The sequence below is a fragment of the Bemisia tabaci genome, chromosome 2, assembly GCF_918797505.1.
Source record: "Bemisia tabaci chromosome 2, PGI_BMITA_v3".
NCBI classification, from domain to species: Eukaryota; Metazoa; Arthropoda; class Insecta; order Hemiptera; family Aleyrodidae; genus Bemisia; species Bemisia tabaci.
The window spans coordinates 55,922,858-55,940,127 of NC_092794.1; the positions used below are offsets into that span (position 1 = coordinate 55,922,858).

General features: G+C 42.2%; 1 protein-coding gene across 1 annotated transcript in view; it reads right to left on the reverse strand.

Annotated features, from left to right (window-relative positions):
• The window catches only part of LOC109034274 (peroxidase), a 30,885-nt gene extending 13,884 nt beyond the window's left edge, over positions 1 to 17,001 (reverse strand). The window contains exons 1-2 of the mRNA XM_072295886.1: positions 16,404 to 17,001; positions 7,427 to 7,703 (exon numbers count right to left, since the gene is read on the reverse strand). Of these exons, the coding sequence (XP_072151987.1) occupies positions 7,427 to 7,703; positions 16,404 to 16,923 (797 nt within the window). The 5' untranslated portion in view covers positions 16,924 to 17,001. The remainder of the gene's footprint in view (positions 1 to 7,426; positions 7,704 to 16,403) is intronic.
• Between the last annotated feature and the right edge of the window lie 269 nt (positions 17,002 to 17,270).

The window sequence follows — 17,270 nt, forward strand, 5'->3', positions numbered from 1 at the left end:
CATAACATTCCGTTGTGCGGATGTGACACTCATACACACTCATTCTCGTGAGCTGCAACGGACATTGTTGAGAGAAATTGCATCGACGCCTCATGCCACGGTCGAGTCACTCGGACAATGGTGAGGGCTAAGCAAAAGTATTCCTAATTTCTCAAATTTTAGCTACATCGGCGCAGTCAATAAAGGAGAAGGACAAGGTCTACTAATCTAAGAGGCAGCAGGACGTCTGCCCGGAGTTAAGTGGCTGAAACGAGTGCTGATTATACGCGCGCAATGTCACTTATTGTTCTCGATTCTCACCTCCTCATCAGGAATTAAGATCGAATTTACACCTCTTCATCAAACTTGCGAGGGACCTTCGAGTTTAGTTTTAATGGACCATCAAACAGAATCTAGGTCCGTACTCCCTTCTCGCTTTCATCTTCTTCGCGTGATTCACTGGGAACCGCGGTTTTTTCTCATCGCATAGGCGCACACAGGGTGGCAAAATTTCATGAAAAAGAAAATCTTGAAATTTCATGTGAAATATTTCATGAAATCTCAGAAACTTATGAAACATATTGAAAGATGACGGTTCCTATTCATGTTTCGCAAAATGTAAAAATTGTGACTGTCTTCTATTTTTGTGTGTGTTGAGTTGAGTATTGTTGTGTGGTTGAGTGCGGGTCGCATATTCTAGCCCCTGAAAAATATTAAGTATTTCAAAGTCTCGTAAAATTTCCAATCTTTCATTTATTTCTCACGTTTCATGCCACTCTGGGCGCGCGAAGGAACGAACCACTGGCAGACGTTGGACGTATAATTTATGACTAAAATTGAAAATTGTGATGTTTATTTTGTCATCTTATGCATTTTTAGGGGTGTCTCTTGAATAGAAGTAAAGTTTACGAGAAAACCAATTATTGAGAAACTTTAAAACTTCTACGTTTCGTATTTACGAAGATATCGACAATGTAACTCCCAAGCCACGTATCTCGGTTTGCGACGCACGGTGGACTGAGTCAATGGGAGAGGTTGGACATGATTTGCAAACTTTAAAAGCGTGTATCTTTATGTAACAAGGTGGAGGAATGATGCTAGGAATGGTGATGGAGAATGGTTCTCCACCTTGTTACATACAGTTCGGGCCACTTCTTAGTGTTTTTTTTATTTATTCATTTTTTTCATTCGTATATCTTTATTAATACACAATTTTGATGTTTTAATAATAGTTTCATTGGTTTTCTCGTAAAAATTCCTGTAAAAAGCACCCCTTAGAATTAAAATTGTGATGAGATAAACGTCAAATTTTCCAATTTTTGTCAAAAATTTCATGTCCGACTTCTTTCATTGGCTCGATCCACTGTGCGACGTTGCAAATTTCTCGTCACATTTTAGTTTTTCAATGGAAAACTACTTCACGGCAATTTTCAAAAAAACTGCTGTGAATTTGCGTCTATGATAGAAGAAAATTGTGTGACAACTTCTAAGCATTCGGTGTTGATTTTCCACCCTTTAAAAAAATAAAATAGAAGGGGAGATTTTAAAGGCCCGCAAACGACATAAGTGGTTTTGGGAGTTTCATTGTCAATGTAAGCTGATAGAGTTTCCAGATATCGTCCGCCTTCTCCCATGTACTTGATCCACTGTGCGGCGCAACAAATTAAGTGTGAGGTGGCATCACTAACAGATGTATCAGTACACCGACAATCACACCCACCAGGAGATGTAGGATGGATCGTACGTATATGGAGCTGTTGGTTTCCTCGTTCCCTGTGATGTTAGAGTGTCTTTAGAGAGAGTGTAAGAACTAAAGGGCCCAATTCTGATTGGCTCAACTATCTCAGGTTACGTGGGGCCGTTTAGGGCTGGAAAACATTAGATCTAAAAGGATGCTGGACGTTTAAAATTCCTAAAGAGTTGGCTATACCCGCACTTGCAGGATCGCAAATCTTATATTCTCAACGCAATAGAACGTGCATGGTTACAATTGAATATCGATTTTGAATGTTACATTGACAAACTTTTTAGTGCAACCATAGTGACAATGATGTAATAGTACGCCCTCTGTTAGCACAAGAGTGAACTGAGCCGCCAGTGACTTATTCTTAGTGGCGCCAAAAAGGGGTTTTCATCGATATATCTTGATTTATTTTGCGAGGAAAGCTCCGTACTTCTGATGGATGCCGGCCATTCCTAATATATTAGAGCGCCTTCAGTTTCGTATGATACTGTGACTTCCTCTGTGAATACCTCTGGTGTGAAATAGTTGCTTCAAGCGCCGTGGCACGCTGCAGCTGCGGCGCGACAGGCGGGTAGCCAGCGCGAAACGCGCATTGGCGCCTACAAACCTAACAGGGATACTTCACGCATTGCGCAATGCGTGAAGTATCCCTGTTAGGTTTGTAGTTGCCAGTGCGTCGCCGCTCCGCTTTGTGTTAGGCTCTAATATTTAATCTTGCGGAGTCAGCGTTATTCAACTCATGATTTTGAAATGTTTGCACATCCTGTATGGATTATTCTCATTTTAATTGATGAAAAAAAAATATGTATTAAAGGAAAATATAATGTGTGTTTTGTAAATACTAAGGTGATTCCGTATCAAACTTAATGATTTCCAAAGCAAACGAATTTCTACACAATTTCTCAAAGCCTTTTATAATCGATGGCGAAAAAGCAACAGCCAGGCGATAAAGTGTAAAGCCCGGCGATAGGAACTGTAGCCCGGCTGCATAATTTTTTATCGCTTCGTATAGCCCGGCCGTATGATTTTCTCCGCATACCACAGCCAGCTATATGATTTTCTGTAGCCTTCTTCAGCCGGCTATAAGAATTCCTATGGTATTTTGAAACGCAGATCTTATCGCCAATTTTTACCAGGGTATCTCAAAATACAATTTTTCAACTCGACTTGACACGAAGAAATTGTGCCTCAATCAAAAAAACTTCTCACGTCAGACTCGAAATTGGCTTCAAACAGATTCCTGAAGTTTTCAGATCATGCATCCGAAAACTTAAGGCCCAACTGCCAAAGTTCAGGTCATCAGGCCACACATCTGAAGTTCGATTGACTCCTGAGAAATTTCAACGAAATTCAACTAAACTTCAGGTATGTGACCCAAACTTCAACGGGAGGACCTCAAATTCTTGAATGCACGTGCCGAAAAACTTCAGAGATCCGCACCGTATGACCCCTCGAATTTCGGATCTCACGCATGCGTGAAGTCGTCCTCTGTGCACGGGGTCCTCAGGGGTTCGTAAGCTCAAAAGTTTGTGAACCACTTATTTAAGACTTCCAAAAAGAAGAGGAAATAAGCCAATTCCTCTAAATGTGGCAACATCGCACATCGCGGAGGCTCAAACAATGTAGTGTAAAACATCCTTTACCTCGAGGCGCGAGCAAGCTGCCGCGCGCCGCGCTACTGCGCCCGTGCCCTCCATTTGATTTCGCCCCATGGAGTCCCACCGATAATTTCCTACGTATACACACCTCAACAACACACACACACACGCCTAAAAACACCACACATACACATGAACACGGCGCATAGGAGCAAGACAGAAGGAGGCTCGGAGCCCGGGAGAGAAAGGAGCAGAGGAAGCGCGAGCGAAAGAACAAACGAAAGAAAATTCTTGGGCTGTATGTTTTGCATAATATATTACCGTAGCGGGACTTGCCAAAAACCGTCGAGTCGACGAATGATAAGCTAATTCATGGAGAATAAGCGCCGTAACTCTTAAATAAATGAAGCAGGCATTGATATTCAGTTCATACATCCTTGTTATGAATTTCTTTCGCCGGGCATTCAGAATCTATTACCGCCTCGGAATAAATTAAATTTAAAGAAAAAAAAACCTAATGGAGAATGATCTTCGCCGGGCCTGAATGAACGACTTGAGAATGTTGCACGTAGGCAGGCTAATAAGAGACCAATATGCGGAAACTTTGGCAGGAATCAGATAAGAAGGTGAGTGATAAGAACGAGACTTATGGGATTGCTTTATGCCTAAATTTACGCGGTTATTAGACGTCTATATTCTGGTGCTATTCAAGAATCTCCCATTAGGATACTCCACGTGGGAGGTGCAGAAGAGAGTGATAAAATCTGCCGTGTTAAGGAAGAACGCCGTATGAACTTTTATGCGTTGCCAAATTTTTCCCGATCAAATACGAATTTTCAGTAAAACTTGTGTACGTTTTCCGTCCAATTGAGATGTTGCATGTGTGAGGAATTTGCGATTTAACTGTTGATTCTAATGTAAAAGTTCGCGAGAAACACAATAATGCCATTGGTTTTCTCTGAAATTATCTCCCATAGTCAAAAAAAGCTCTCCAATTAAGGCCAAAATGGAGGGGATATCCCACCCTACCCTGAGAGTCCACCTCTACATTAAAACAAACTCTCCATGCAAAGATAGGGAGCAAATACATTAGCAGGGTTGCCTTGTTTTCAGTTTTGGAGTCCCCAAATAAAGTGGCAGCCCTGTCAATGTATTTGCTCCCTATCTTTGCATGGAGAGTTTGTCTTGATGTAGAGGTGGACTCTCAGGGTAGCGTGGGATATCCCCTCCTTTTTGACCTCAACTTAAGAGCTTTTTTTGAGCTTGGGAATTGATTTCAGAGAAAACCAGTGGCACCATCGTGTTTCTCGCGAACTTTTACATAAGAATCAATGGTCCAATCGCAAATCCCTCGCAACATCTCCATTTTCCAGAGAATTTTGTTCGGAATGTGATCTGAAGTATCAGAAGATCAGAAGATCAAGTGGGAATATTCATTATTTTTCTCAAGAATTAGTATTTTGGTAGAGAAAATTTGGCAACTGTCGGATGTTCATACGGCGTTTTTCCTCAGCACGGCAGAAAAGTTTCAAATAGACCTCTCTTACCCTCCCCGTCCCTCCCGCAGAAAAATAGAAAATGGTATCTAAAGAAGGAAGGCGAGAGGAATAAGAAAGAAAGGAAAAAGAAATTCTAGTCTCGCCCCCCCCCCCCCCCCCCATGTTACATATGTAAATCAAAAGCGGAGAGGAGGCTTTTGATGAATGGTTCTGAAAATGCCATCGTACTTTTGACAAGACACTCTATTATTATTATTATTTTTTTCTCTTTGGTCCACTAAATTGTTGTCTGATAGCCGCATTTATATTTATAGACGCACGATTCATAATGACCATTATATTGCAATGGAGCTCTTGTATGTGTAGGGGATTTGCGATTTAAGTACTTTTTTTTGCGTACAATTTTGCGAGAAATTCGACGGTCTCACTGGTTTTCTCTGAACGAACTCTAAAGCTCAAAAAAGCTATCCGGTCAATGAGCCTCAACTTTGAGAGCTTTGTTTGAGCTACCTATGGAGTTTGTTACGACCAAAACCAGTGGCACAATCGTGTTTCTCGCGAAATACAAAGGAATCAATACTTAAACCGCAAATTCCTGACACATGCAAGAGCTCCGTTTTTTGGCAGTGACTTTAACGCGCGTCAATCTCAGAGTCAATCAAAGTAATTCCTGAGAGTGATTCCTGCAATCAAAGAGTAGTTCCTGGAAACACAAAAACGATGATGGTAGCATGGCTTGAGAGGTCATGTTAGAAGGCGAAGAATTTGCAACGGACAATTAAATCCATCCAATGGAGCAGAACTCAATGAAAAATAACATGAACAGAGCAGATGCCAGTGAATTCAGAAACGATAGAAGGTGCAAAATATTTGATTGAAAGATTATCTAAAGGTCAATACCATCCGTTTTAAGTAACATCAGCCAAAAAAATCTCGAGCGATGTCAATCCCCTCTGAAAAATGCATGGGGGAGTTCACTAATTATGTAGAAGAGCACAGTTTCGTGCCTTTCGGTGATTCCCCCCCCCCCCCCCCCCCGTATCCCGGGACCTAGAAGTTTGACCTCCTATGCGCGGGTCATTATTATAGTACCTCCGTGGGGCAAATATGGTCGTTTGTATCTTTTTAGCACAGGAAAGTTTTGCCGCCCGATGATCGGTCAAGGAGTTTTAAGCTTTCGTGGAACTCGTGCGGACGTAACAAACGATCTTACTTATAGATAGGTCTCAGGGAGCCTATGCCGATCTTCTCACGAAAAACTTCTTGGCAACAAACGTCTTTTTCTCGATTCATATAATTCTAATCCGTCCGATCCATTCCAATTAATTGCTTCTTTCTTACAGGTATATTTTTATGACTCAAAATAAGTCATAAAGTTTCCCTGATCAAATATTACCACATTTAAGTGGACTAAATTTCTAATGAAAAACCAATTTCTTGATCGTTTTAAAGAGAAAATCTAGATGGCAATCTGCAGAGATGAACTAGAGTTTGTTGGACTTTTTGTTCAACACCTTCCTTTTTGCAAAATGACATGCACTCGTGCCGTAAGTTTCCCATGCGGGTAGGTCCTTCCATTCTACCGTGCTAAGGAGGAACGCTGTATATATGAACATTTGAGAGTTGCCAAATTTTCTCCGATAAAATGTTTATTTTTGCGGAAAATTGTTGATATTTTTCCTTGACATTTTCAGGCTTTTTAGATCAAATTAACAAGCACAATTACCTAAGAAATCGGAAGAAAAATATTCACAAATTTTCTTGCAAATTAGTGATTTGTCAAAGTAAATTTGGCAACGCCTGAAGGCTCATACGGCGTTTTCCCTTAGCACAGCAGCATTGATGAGCCAGCAAAAGAAATAAGAAAAATGACGTTTTGTGGACAAATTTTCCAGTTAAGAGGAGGGAAGGATCCCTGGCTACGCTACTGTGTTTCCATTGGCGGATCTAGGTGGGGGGGCGTAGGCCGTAGGGGGCGTACGCATCCCCTGTTCGCCCGAAAAAAAAAGTGGTAAGAAAAAGGAAAGGCGCTAATGTTAGGTACTTATTCCCGAAAAAATTGTCTCACACCGCACAAGGTAGATTAACACAGGTATGGACAAGTTGGAAATATCCCATGAACCTCAGTACGTGTCACATGACTTCGTGACGTAGGTTAAGGGGCCAGTTTGACCGCGCTATTCTCAACTTTATTGAATAATTGCTCCATTTAAACATCAAAACACTATCACGCATTAACAATGGTAGGTAATAAGATCCTCGGGATCAATTAAAATTATCTCCAAAACTTAAATTACGAATTATTACCAAATTGGAGAAACATAACCAATAAATCACCAACCAATCACAATAATGAAAGCATAAAAATGGCGGTCGTTAAGGGGCCACTAGAGAGCCAATCACAGGCCGGATTTTCAACTTGTCCATACCTCTGCTAATCTACCTTGCACACTGCATGTAAAATGCTTTAAAATTTCGAAAAATTTCTGGGGAAGCCCTCCGGACCCCCCTTCCGCCCCCCTCCTCCGTTCGAGGTGTCTGGATGCGCCTACGGTGTTTACTGAGTTCTTGGGCAAGACGGGAGTCTAAGTTGGATAATTTCTTACTCTTTGGAGAGGGATACGCTGGCCTCGATGGTTTTCTGTGCTTTTTGGCCTTGCTCGAGGGTGGCGTTGGTGGTCGGGAAGAGCTCCTGGTGGGAGGCTGTCGGGCTCCCCGGCTCGACGAGGATCCTATTGTTGAGCAGACTGGACTGGAGGGTGAGCCGGTCTCGAACTTTGGTGACGGCCGCCTTGGCCGCCTGCCGCAAGTCGCTCGTCGTCAGCGGAGGTATTTCCACTTTGGGCGGCGGTGGCGGCTCCAGGATTCCGGTCTTCGTCGGCACTGAAACAAACATTTTTCAATTATCAATCCATCCAGCCATCGACTAATCTATCGCATTAAGAATCGCTACGAGGGCCAAGTTAGACACCAGTGCGGACAGTTATGCCGTGCTGCCGTATTTTCTTCGATAAACTATTATTTTTTAAACACATTTTTTGCATAAGTGCATCTTTCTAGAGCAGGGACCCAGGGCTTTCCGTGAATGACGTCAAGAGCCCCCCCCCCCTCCTCCTTCCATGCCAGGTACATGTAAGGCAGCGTTGTAGTTCCTGTTAAAGTTTACGTGGCGTTTAGGTCAGCCCCTCTCACCTATTAATTGGACCGCGTTTAGCAGAAAGGAACCAAGCCACATCAGCTATTGCCAAATTTAACCGGGAAATTTAGTTTTTCACAAGAGAACGTTTTTGCGGATTCTTTTGAAAATGTCAAGGAATTTGCTTCGTACTGTGTGGAAAATTCACCGAAATTTGCACAAAAATCCGCTCAACCGTTTTCATGTAAACAATTAAATTGCCCAAGTAAATTTGGCTATGGCTGATGTAGCCTGGTTCCTTGCTGCTTAACGCTGTCCAATTATCCGTGAAAAATTGACACTCAGCGACGAATCCGATCAGTATTTGCTTAAAAGTGAGAGCTTCCCGCCAATTTCAGGCTGAAATTGGGGCAACTCAATCAGCTACCCCTTCCTCCTCCTAATCTCCTCCTCTTCGCCCCCCTTGCACCCTCCCCACACTCCATCGTCAGTGTACTTGTCAAAAATTTCTAGCTTGATGGCCATCGGCCTGATGCCTTACCCTCATGGCTGATCTTTAGTCTATACGAAAACTTCAAAAAGTTGAATTCCATCAAATTTCCATTGAAATTTTGCGACTCAACTGCACAAAAATCGCTTCTTTGACAAAGTTTTCTCCTTGAACGAAGCTCCCTTTTCCGTGGACGGTCAAATATTTGTCATTTAAATTTTCAGTCACGTAAATTTTAAAAGTTAAATTCTCCGAAAATTTGAAAAAAATGCAACATTTTTTCAGATAATTTAAATTTTATGGAATAAAATTTGGCAACGTTCGGGCGTCAATACGGTGTTCTCCTACAGCACAGCAGAATTATCCAAGCACCTAAATCCGGATGGTTTTGAATTGATTCACGCCTCTGTCCTCATCTGTCTATAACCCCTTTACCCCTCCCTCCTGTCTCTTGTTTTAATCTGACTTTTGCGCTCCTCTCAGATTCTTTCACCCCTCTTCCTCAGGATTCTAGAGCTGGTTTCAGATAAGTATGCCCTTTTGTATCTTTGGCTCCACATTTTGACTGATTTTGGATTAAAAAAGGGAACGCTCATCTGAAATTGGTTATGCATGGGAGTGATTTTGATTTGAAGAACTGGGAGAACCTATCTGTCAACGATCCTGCGGCCGAAATTACTTACAAGATATATCCTTTAAACCGGACACTTAAAAAGTCAGTAAATGTTTGCTAATCTAATGACTAATCTTCCATCTTTCTGATTGTATTTCGATCAACTTTTCGAACAAAACAGCTCGATACACTCTTGACACAACTCATTTTCTTAATATTTTCTCGGACACCCCCCCCCCCCCGCCCCTTGGGCTATGGATGTCCTTCTGAGCCCCCCTTTAGAGCTGCGTTGGAATTCTTTAGATCCTTTTCTGTAGGGTGTCTTGTCGTGCTCCTTCAGATCCCCTTGACCCCTCCCCTCTCCCTATAAAAGTTCCTAGTTCCGCTTAAGGCAGCCTCCACACTTGAAACCAGATAGGCGTAGGTTCCTGATTCGGTAAGGGCTTCAGAAGACTAGCTGCAAGCCTATATAGACTATCCCCAACCATGTGACCGTCTCTCAAAATCGTAGTTCGAGGCACCCGTCAGATGTCGGCAAATTCTTTGCCGGTTCTGTGTAGGAAAGGTCCGCGGGTCCGGCGCGTGCTGCTTTTTCTCTCCGAAAGATCGATAGTGAAGGACTTGAAGTTAGTTTTTCAATTGAGGGGGCATGGGAGGCACTTAATCCACCCCACTATTCGTTTAAACATTTTTACCAGCCTCCCTGCATATCACGAAGAATATTTGGACGTATTTCTGGCAAACGAAACTATGTGCATTGAGACATGAGCCCTGATACCCAGAAGAATATATACATATCAGGGCTCACGTCATAATGCACATAGTTCTGTTTGCCAGAAATACGTTCATTTGGCTACGTCGATGCTGAAATTAATTACGAATAAATTCCTCATAAACTTGTAAATGGGAATCTAGCCAGGCGCTAAAAAACACTTTGAACAAATCACCGATTGTCTACGAATTTTTCCCCGCCTAAATTTATGAGATGTCTATAGCAATTTGTCCGAATTAATACCGTCAGGATGTCTTATTTATGGACGCATTTCTACCAAACGGAACTTTTTGCATTAAGATATGAGCCTCGAGACCCATACAAATGTACGCATAACAGGGCTCACGTCATAATGCACTTAGTTCCGTTTGGCAGAAATACGTCCAATTTATGTGATTACGATGAGCGAGACGAAAGCGGAATTTACACAGTTGATCTCATCTTATCTATGAGGAATCCCATCGGCCGACTGAACTAAGCGGTATGCGTCGAGGCGCCCGGCCCTTCTGTAAGCAAAAACCACCCGACTCGCATGCGAAGCCCTATGCAGATACGCGGTTTCGGGCTGGCGTGACCCGGCGTGTCCAGCGTCGTGTCCGCGGAGTCGTTGAACACGGCGATGACGGTGCATGGCGCGTGGCGGTATTTTTATAGCGCAGCCTGAATGACGTGTTGGCGCTGTCGGCTGTGGAGTGCGGAGTGTGGAGCGGTGGGCGAGCGATCGAACCACGCGCCACAGCCGCAGCTCTGTCTAGGATGTGCCCGGACGCATTGAGGATGATCCTATTATAAACGAGTCGTGAGGGCATCAACGAGTCATTCCTGGAAGTTGCGTCGGTGTCGACCGTCAAAAGGAATCGCGGGATTTTAATTAATATCCATGAGCTAAGCCGGGAACATCAATGGACCGTTATTGTTCTCGCCAGACCCGAAGAGGTGTCCAGATCTGCTTATAGATTCTGACCTAGTGGCGGCTCGACCCGTCACACAGTGGATCGAGTCAATTAGAGAGGTCGGACATGAAATTTTTTATTAAAACTGCAAAATTTGATGCTCATTTTGTCACATTTTAAATTTCAAGGGGTGCATTAAGACGAAAATTGCACGAGGAAACCAATGGAACCACTTCTAGAATCTAAAAGTTTTGTATGAACGAAATTATAAGCGTTTAAAGTATCCAAATTTTGTCCGACCTCTCTAATTGACTCGACCCTCTGTGCGGCAAATCGTCCCGGGAGATCGAGCCGTGCATTTCTGGCCTTACTGAAAGTTTCCAAATATTTACTCTCATGCACTTCTGAATGCATGTAACGGAATGTTTTTCAAAAATTACCATGGTTGGAATGCACACGGGCGTATTAGAAGCGTTTGATGCAGAGAGGGCATTTCTTGCCCGGTTGCGGTATCTGCCAATTTATATTTTAGGAAGGAAAGTATTTAGTGAATTTTCTAAAAAAAAAAAAAAACTTCATTTTCAGCATAGTAAAATCATAAAGAACATTCAGTAAAAGTTTCAGTAAATTCCATTAATTTTGCTTCTATCATCATGGATGAAACGTTAGCGGAGGATTTTGAAAGCTGAAACAAAAGTTATGGGCTATATAGACATACAGTCCGTTCCGGGCTCAGAGGCAGAGAGTTCTGGGAGCTGGAACCGTAGCTTCGATTGCTCCGGATGCTACGCCCGGAACGCGGACGGTATGCCTATATGTATAGCCTGTAAGTACAGCTTTCACAGCCGGAGGTTTTTTTCCGTGCAAGAAATGCCCTTTCTGCACCCATCGCCTCATTTATGCTTAAAGGAACCATATGAAAATTAATGAAGTCAACTTGAACTATGATGCACTTAAATCCTATTCACGTGCTCCTTTTAATTCGAATACGCTCATGTCGTCCAGTATACAAATGGAGCTCAGAGCTCAAATGAGCTCTATTTCTATATCCCACCAAAGAGCACCAGCAAAGCATTTGCTAGTAAAGCTAAAATATTGCTAAAAATCACGTTTTCCGCATTTTTCCGAGCATATGACTCTTATTAGTGCCGGATTGGATTATTAGTCAATGTCATTATTTTAACTTGGTCTTTTTCCAACAAAAAAACAAAAAAAAATGAATGGTACTAACTTTGCGCTAGTGCCTCAAAAACTGCGAGAGTGCAAGTCAGTTTACAATTGACCGTGACTCATGCTTTCCCGCGCTTCGGCCGCAACCTTATTTGCCCTCTGATTGAAATATTAGTGACAAAATTATTAGTAAGAAACTGCTGACATTGCATTGTGACTATAATTTTGCAACGTTTACACTTAGAGTAATCTAAATAGGACTAGATCAATTCAAGAAATTTGAAAGATAAGTTGCCGATTTAATTGATATTTGTTGTGTAAAGATAGAAACTGTTTGAATCAGATTATTCATGCAAGGTAGAATTAGAGTCCCTTTATACTGAGAGTCAAGACAACACCCCCTCATGGAGTCACAAACGGGAATAAAGATTACAGAAATTGAACGTTTTTCGTAATCTTTGATCGACCCATTCTCAAATTCCTTTCTCCGTTCCTTCTCTCATTCCGTTTGATCCTTGCCGAACCCAAAATTCCTTGGTCCATTCCAGATTATAATCTTTGCAATCGGTGAAAATGTAATCTTTATTCCCGTTTGTGACACTGTGAAGGCCTAAAATACGGGAACCAATCAGAAATGGATTTACATTGTCTTGACTCTCAGTATAAAGGGACTCTAGGTAAAATAAGTCGCACACTTTCACCGGCATGGCAATGACAGTAGTATCTCTTACCAAAATTTTGTTTTACTGTTGAAATTATCCGACCGTGCTTCTCCCCGATTCATCTTTAATTCTTTAAAAGGACTCATGTCTGATTTTTTTTTTTTTTTTTTTATTCGTATATGATTCTAAAGATTCATGAATTATCTAAAGGTAACTCGTAGCCAACTTTTCGATCTATCAGCGGCCCCGGTTTTTTCACTATTTTTCTCGTGTTTCCGTCGCGGTTTAGCAAATATTTGCAGTTGTCGTGGTTTTAAAGGACAAAATTCTAGTGGTTTCGCGGGAATTCGAGGCCTCGCAGATTTTTGCGACTCCGCGAGGATTTGCGGTTTTACCGTTTTCGCTGCCCTTGGCGATTTCGTGGTTTCTCTGAATCCAAAAATGAGCGAAATGGTTGGCGGCATAACATTTCGTGCTTAGTAGAACATTTCTGATGTTTATGACGTTCATCATTGAAATGAAGGTATGACTCCAAATTCACGTGGGCTCTGAAAAGCATGGATGGGTGTGTACCACGGCCACGGGTCAAAGGCTGGAATATTAATTTCCTCAGGGCGAGGAAGGCTAGCCCCGTTAACCATGCTGTCATGTTGAGGAAGAACATCGTATGAACATTCAGCTGTTGCCAATTTTCTTCCCATAAAATGTTAATTTTTTTAGGAAAGATATTAATTCTATATCCACTGCAGATAAAATTCCTCACACTGAAAGAAAAATCTCGGTGTATTTACTAAGAAAAGGATAAAATTACCAAGAATTCAGGGTTCTATTTGATCCCAGTTTTTTCTTGGTAAAATTCCCATTTATGGAATTGGTAATTTTGCAGAGAAATCTCGGTAAAATTATTGAACTTTCTCGGTAATTTTACTGGACCTTGGTAAAAACGCCAATATTTTTTATCGACTGTGGTAGAATTACCGAGATAAAATGGCAAAGTTACCGGGAATTGATCACCAATAAAAGTGGTATTCTTACCTGAAAAAAACAGTAAAAATACAGGTTTTTAGGTAAGCTTACCAGTCTGTCTTGGTAAAATTACCAATAATTGGTAAAAAAAGTGAGATGGTAAAGGTACCAACGGACCTTGGTAAAAACGCCGAGAATTTTTTTTCAGTGCAGGCACCCTTGATTACTATGGCAACTTGGAGAAAAGTATGCCCCCAGACTCGATTTAAAAATTAGTGACATGGAAATTATGCATTTGGAATGTACTTCAGATATGTATGATGCACGGAACATGATTTGCGTGAATTTTACTCACGAAAAGTCTCCTCAATTGTTGTACGTAACACGTATATTTACACGTCTAAGGAGACTTCAACGAATGAGCAGAAACGTAGACTAAAAGTATGTAGCTTTATTCAGTATGCGTTCTAAGATGAACGGAGGAATCATGTTGCATTTTATCCCATCTTTGGGTTCAATCAACTGGTTTGGGATGAGGCAAGATAATTTAAATGCAAAATTTTTCCATATCCGCTTTCAAAGCGCATCAGAAACTCATTACAGTGTGGTGTCCGCAATGGTCAAGCCCCGATAAAACCTCTTAGTTATGGGATTCGCGTATACCGGGGCTATATTTTCTTTGAAATTGAGGGTCTGGAGGGTGGATAGTTGAACTTCCTTGATAAATAAGAATATGAAGATTCAAATGTTGTCGAATTTCCTTCGGAAAAATTTTTATCTTTGACAAAAGTCATGAACACGTGGCCGTCCATAGGAAAGGGTACCTACGTTCAAACTTACTCAATAATAAATAATTACGGGTACAAAAGCATAGCTGGAAGCTTTGCGCATGTATTAGAATCAAGTGTCGAAGTAATAGCGCTTCAATTTTTGCAATATAAATTTAAAAAAGTTGTTTCAGGAGAGAGGCATCAAAAATTTTAATTTGCTGTGATCAGGTCAAAAAATCCCCGAATAAAGCACATTTATGGACTTCATTGGCATCAAATGAGATACCCTCCTTCCGTGCGTTTGAAGTATCTCTTGTTAGAAATCTGATTAAAATTTTATAATAAAATTGTATAACCACTGAAAAAATTCATAGGCGGTTTTGTTGCAAAGGTTCTCAATTTCCCTTTAAAATGTAATAAACGGAAGAAAATTATAGGCATCGTGAAATTTAGTTAGGATAATTCTGTCTATATCGATCCAAGTTTCTATACGACAGCAGCGAGCAGAGAAACTGGGAGTTTTTAATTACGACGTTGCCTTCTTTATCGTCAAACCTTCGAAACTTTCTCTGCTATTAATTCGCGAATAAAGTGAATCAAAGGGTCACGGATATGCATGGCAAGGATGTTCCGCCAGAAGTCAATCGCGAGTAAGAATCACAGATTCCGGTGTTCCACTCTTCTACTAGATTCTTCAGGAAGAGAAAACAACTTCAGGAAAATAAACACGGCGAGGTATGAACTTTCTTTGCCGTTCATAGATGCGCCTAGAAATACTTTAACGAATGGGAAGAAAAGTCAACCAAAAGATCCCAGTTATGAATGACAGTATACTAAGTGATGATTGTTGCCCCAAAATAGTGTGTATATTATGTGCTACGGTCGAGAAAAACTGATTGAATATTATGAAAGAAGTTCATCGAAAGGGGAAGAATGAACCCATCATGTTCTAAAAAATTGATTTATTTTTTTTATTAATTTAACGGCGCTCTAACATTTTGTCTTCTTCGGATTTTTAGTCAAAACTTCTCCAGAAAACTAGGGTTGGAGCATGTATTTTCTAATACTGCATTGCATTGACATATAAAAATATCCCCCCCCCCCCAAAAAAAAAAAATAAAATAATCTACCAAACAACATACTTCAAATCATGCGGATGCAATATCGAGCATCTCTTACCGGTGTTTTAATGCATATGTACCACATTTTTCGTCAAACTCACAAATACTGTACATTAGATAGAGACGATTTTTTTTAAAAACTCTAGTCATTTGTAAAACAATTACTTTCTTGCTAACACGACCAAGGAAAAGTTCAAATTGTCAGATATTAATGTAAACAATTGAAGCTAATAGCATTAACGAGTTGTTTTTAGGGATCTCAAAAATATGCAAGATATTTCTCATACAACTATATATGATGTGAATAAATGTCTTCTGACGCTTTTTAAACATGGCGAGTGGTGAAACGGCCAGAGGAGGGTCAACTTTTTATCAAATGCAAATTTTTTGTTAATACTTCTATAGCACAGTCATTCGCAACTGGAATCTCTTGGTTGACGTTTCTTCTCATTCGTTAAAGTCTTTCCAGGCGCATCTATTTGTATGTACAGCAACGCAAGTTTACTCCCGGCTGTTTTTAACTGTAACTAAGTGCATTGTTGGCAATATATCAGTAGTTCAGACCAAAAGCGTTGTAAGAACATTTTTTCTGTCGTGAGATAATAAGAAAAAACTGCTCGGTGGTGTCAGTTTAACTACACTGGAAAAAAAACACCTTGGATCTAGAGTCCAGACTCTTAAAAACATCGACAAGACAAAGTACTGTTGATTCAATCAGAATCTAGCTTAAATCAAGAACCAAGCCTCTTAATTTAAGCGAATTTCGTTTTGATTCCAGCAAAAATCTTATTGATCAAGAGTATTTTTTCTTGTCAATGTTTTCAAGAGTCTGGACTCTAGATCCAAGGTGTTTTTTTTTCCCCCAGTGTACCATATTTTTCTACACACACACAGCTTCTCTTAAGCGTGAATTATTCGATTTCCCGCAAAATGTCAATTACAACCTTTTTGCTCCAAACCACGGATGTAGAAGAAAAGAGTTGTTCTTACCTCGACCGTCGTCGGGTCTCCTCGGGCAGCATACACCCCACTCGGTCGGCGACAAAGCGCACGGCTGACTCCTGAGTTCACTAACCTCCAAATAGTGAGTAACGCACTTGACCAAGGCCTTGCAGACGCCCGGCCGCCCGCGGCGCGTGGTGCACTCCGCGGACACCGTCCCCGACCCGTCGAGGGGGACCACGATCGTCGGCGCCGGACCCGGCGTCGGGGCGCTCATGTTGGGCGAGAACCCCAGGTCCAACTTCCACTTGATGGCGTTCTGGAGAGCCACCTGCTGGATCTGCATGTCCCTCAGCCGCTGGAGGAGCTCGTTCTGCTGCTGCTCGAGGGCCGCCTGGGCCGCCGGGTCCCGGTTCGTGGCCAGGAGGAACGTCACCTTCTGCAGGTCGCCCTGGAGCCCCGACTGCTGGGCCTGGATCTCCTGCTGCTGGAGCTGCTCCGGGAAGAGCTGAGCCCGGACCCGGAACGCGGACAGGGCGAGGGCCACGAGGCCCAGGTACGGAGACATCACGCTCGTCGGGTTCGCGCGGCACTGAGACACTGGCGGTCCGTTGGCGTGGAGCACGTAACAGCAAGTGGCGAGTGGGAGGCGGACGAGATGCCGCCGCGAGGAGCAACCACGGTCGAGGCGTCGCTGTAGCGTCGCGCGGCGTCGCTGTAGCGTCGCGCGGCGTCGCGTCGCGTCGCGGCGTGGAACGCAGAGCTGAGGCGCTGAGCCGCTGACTTTGACCCTGGCTTCCCGCCGCCCATGTCATTGCAACCGATACCATCTCCGGTAATCCCTCTGCGCTCATCCTTCCCACCGCAGCCGACGCGTGCGCCGTCCGTGTCAGTTTTTTTATGGCTTAAATCATC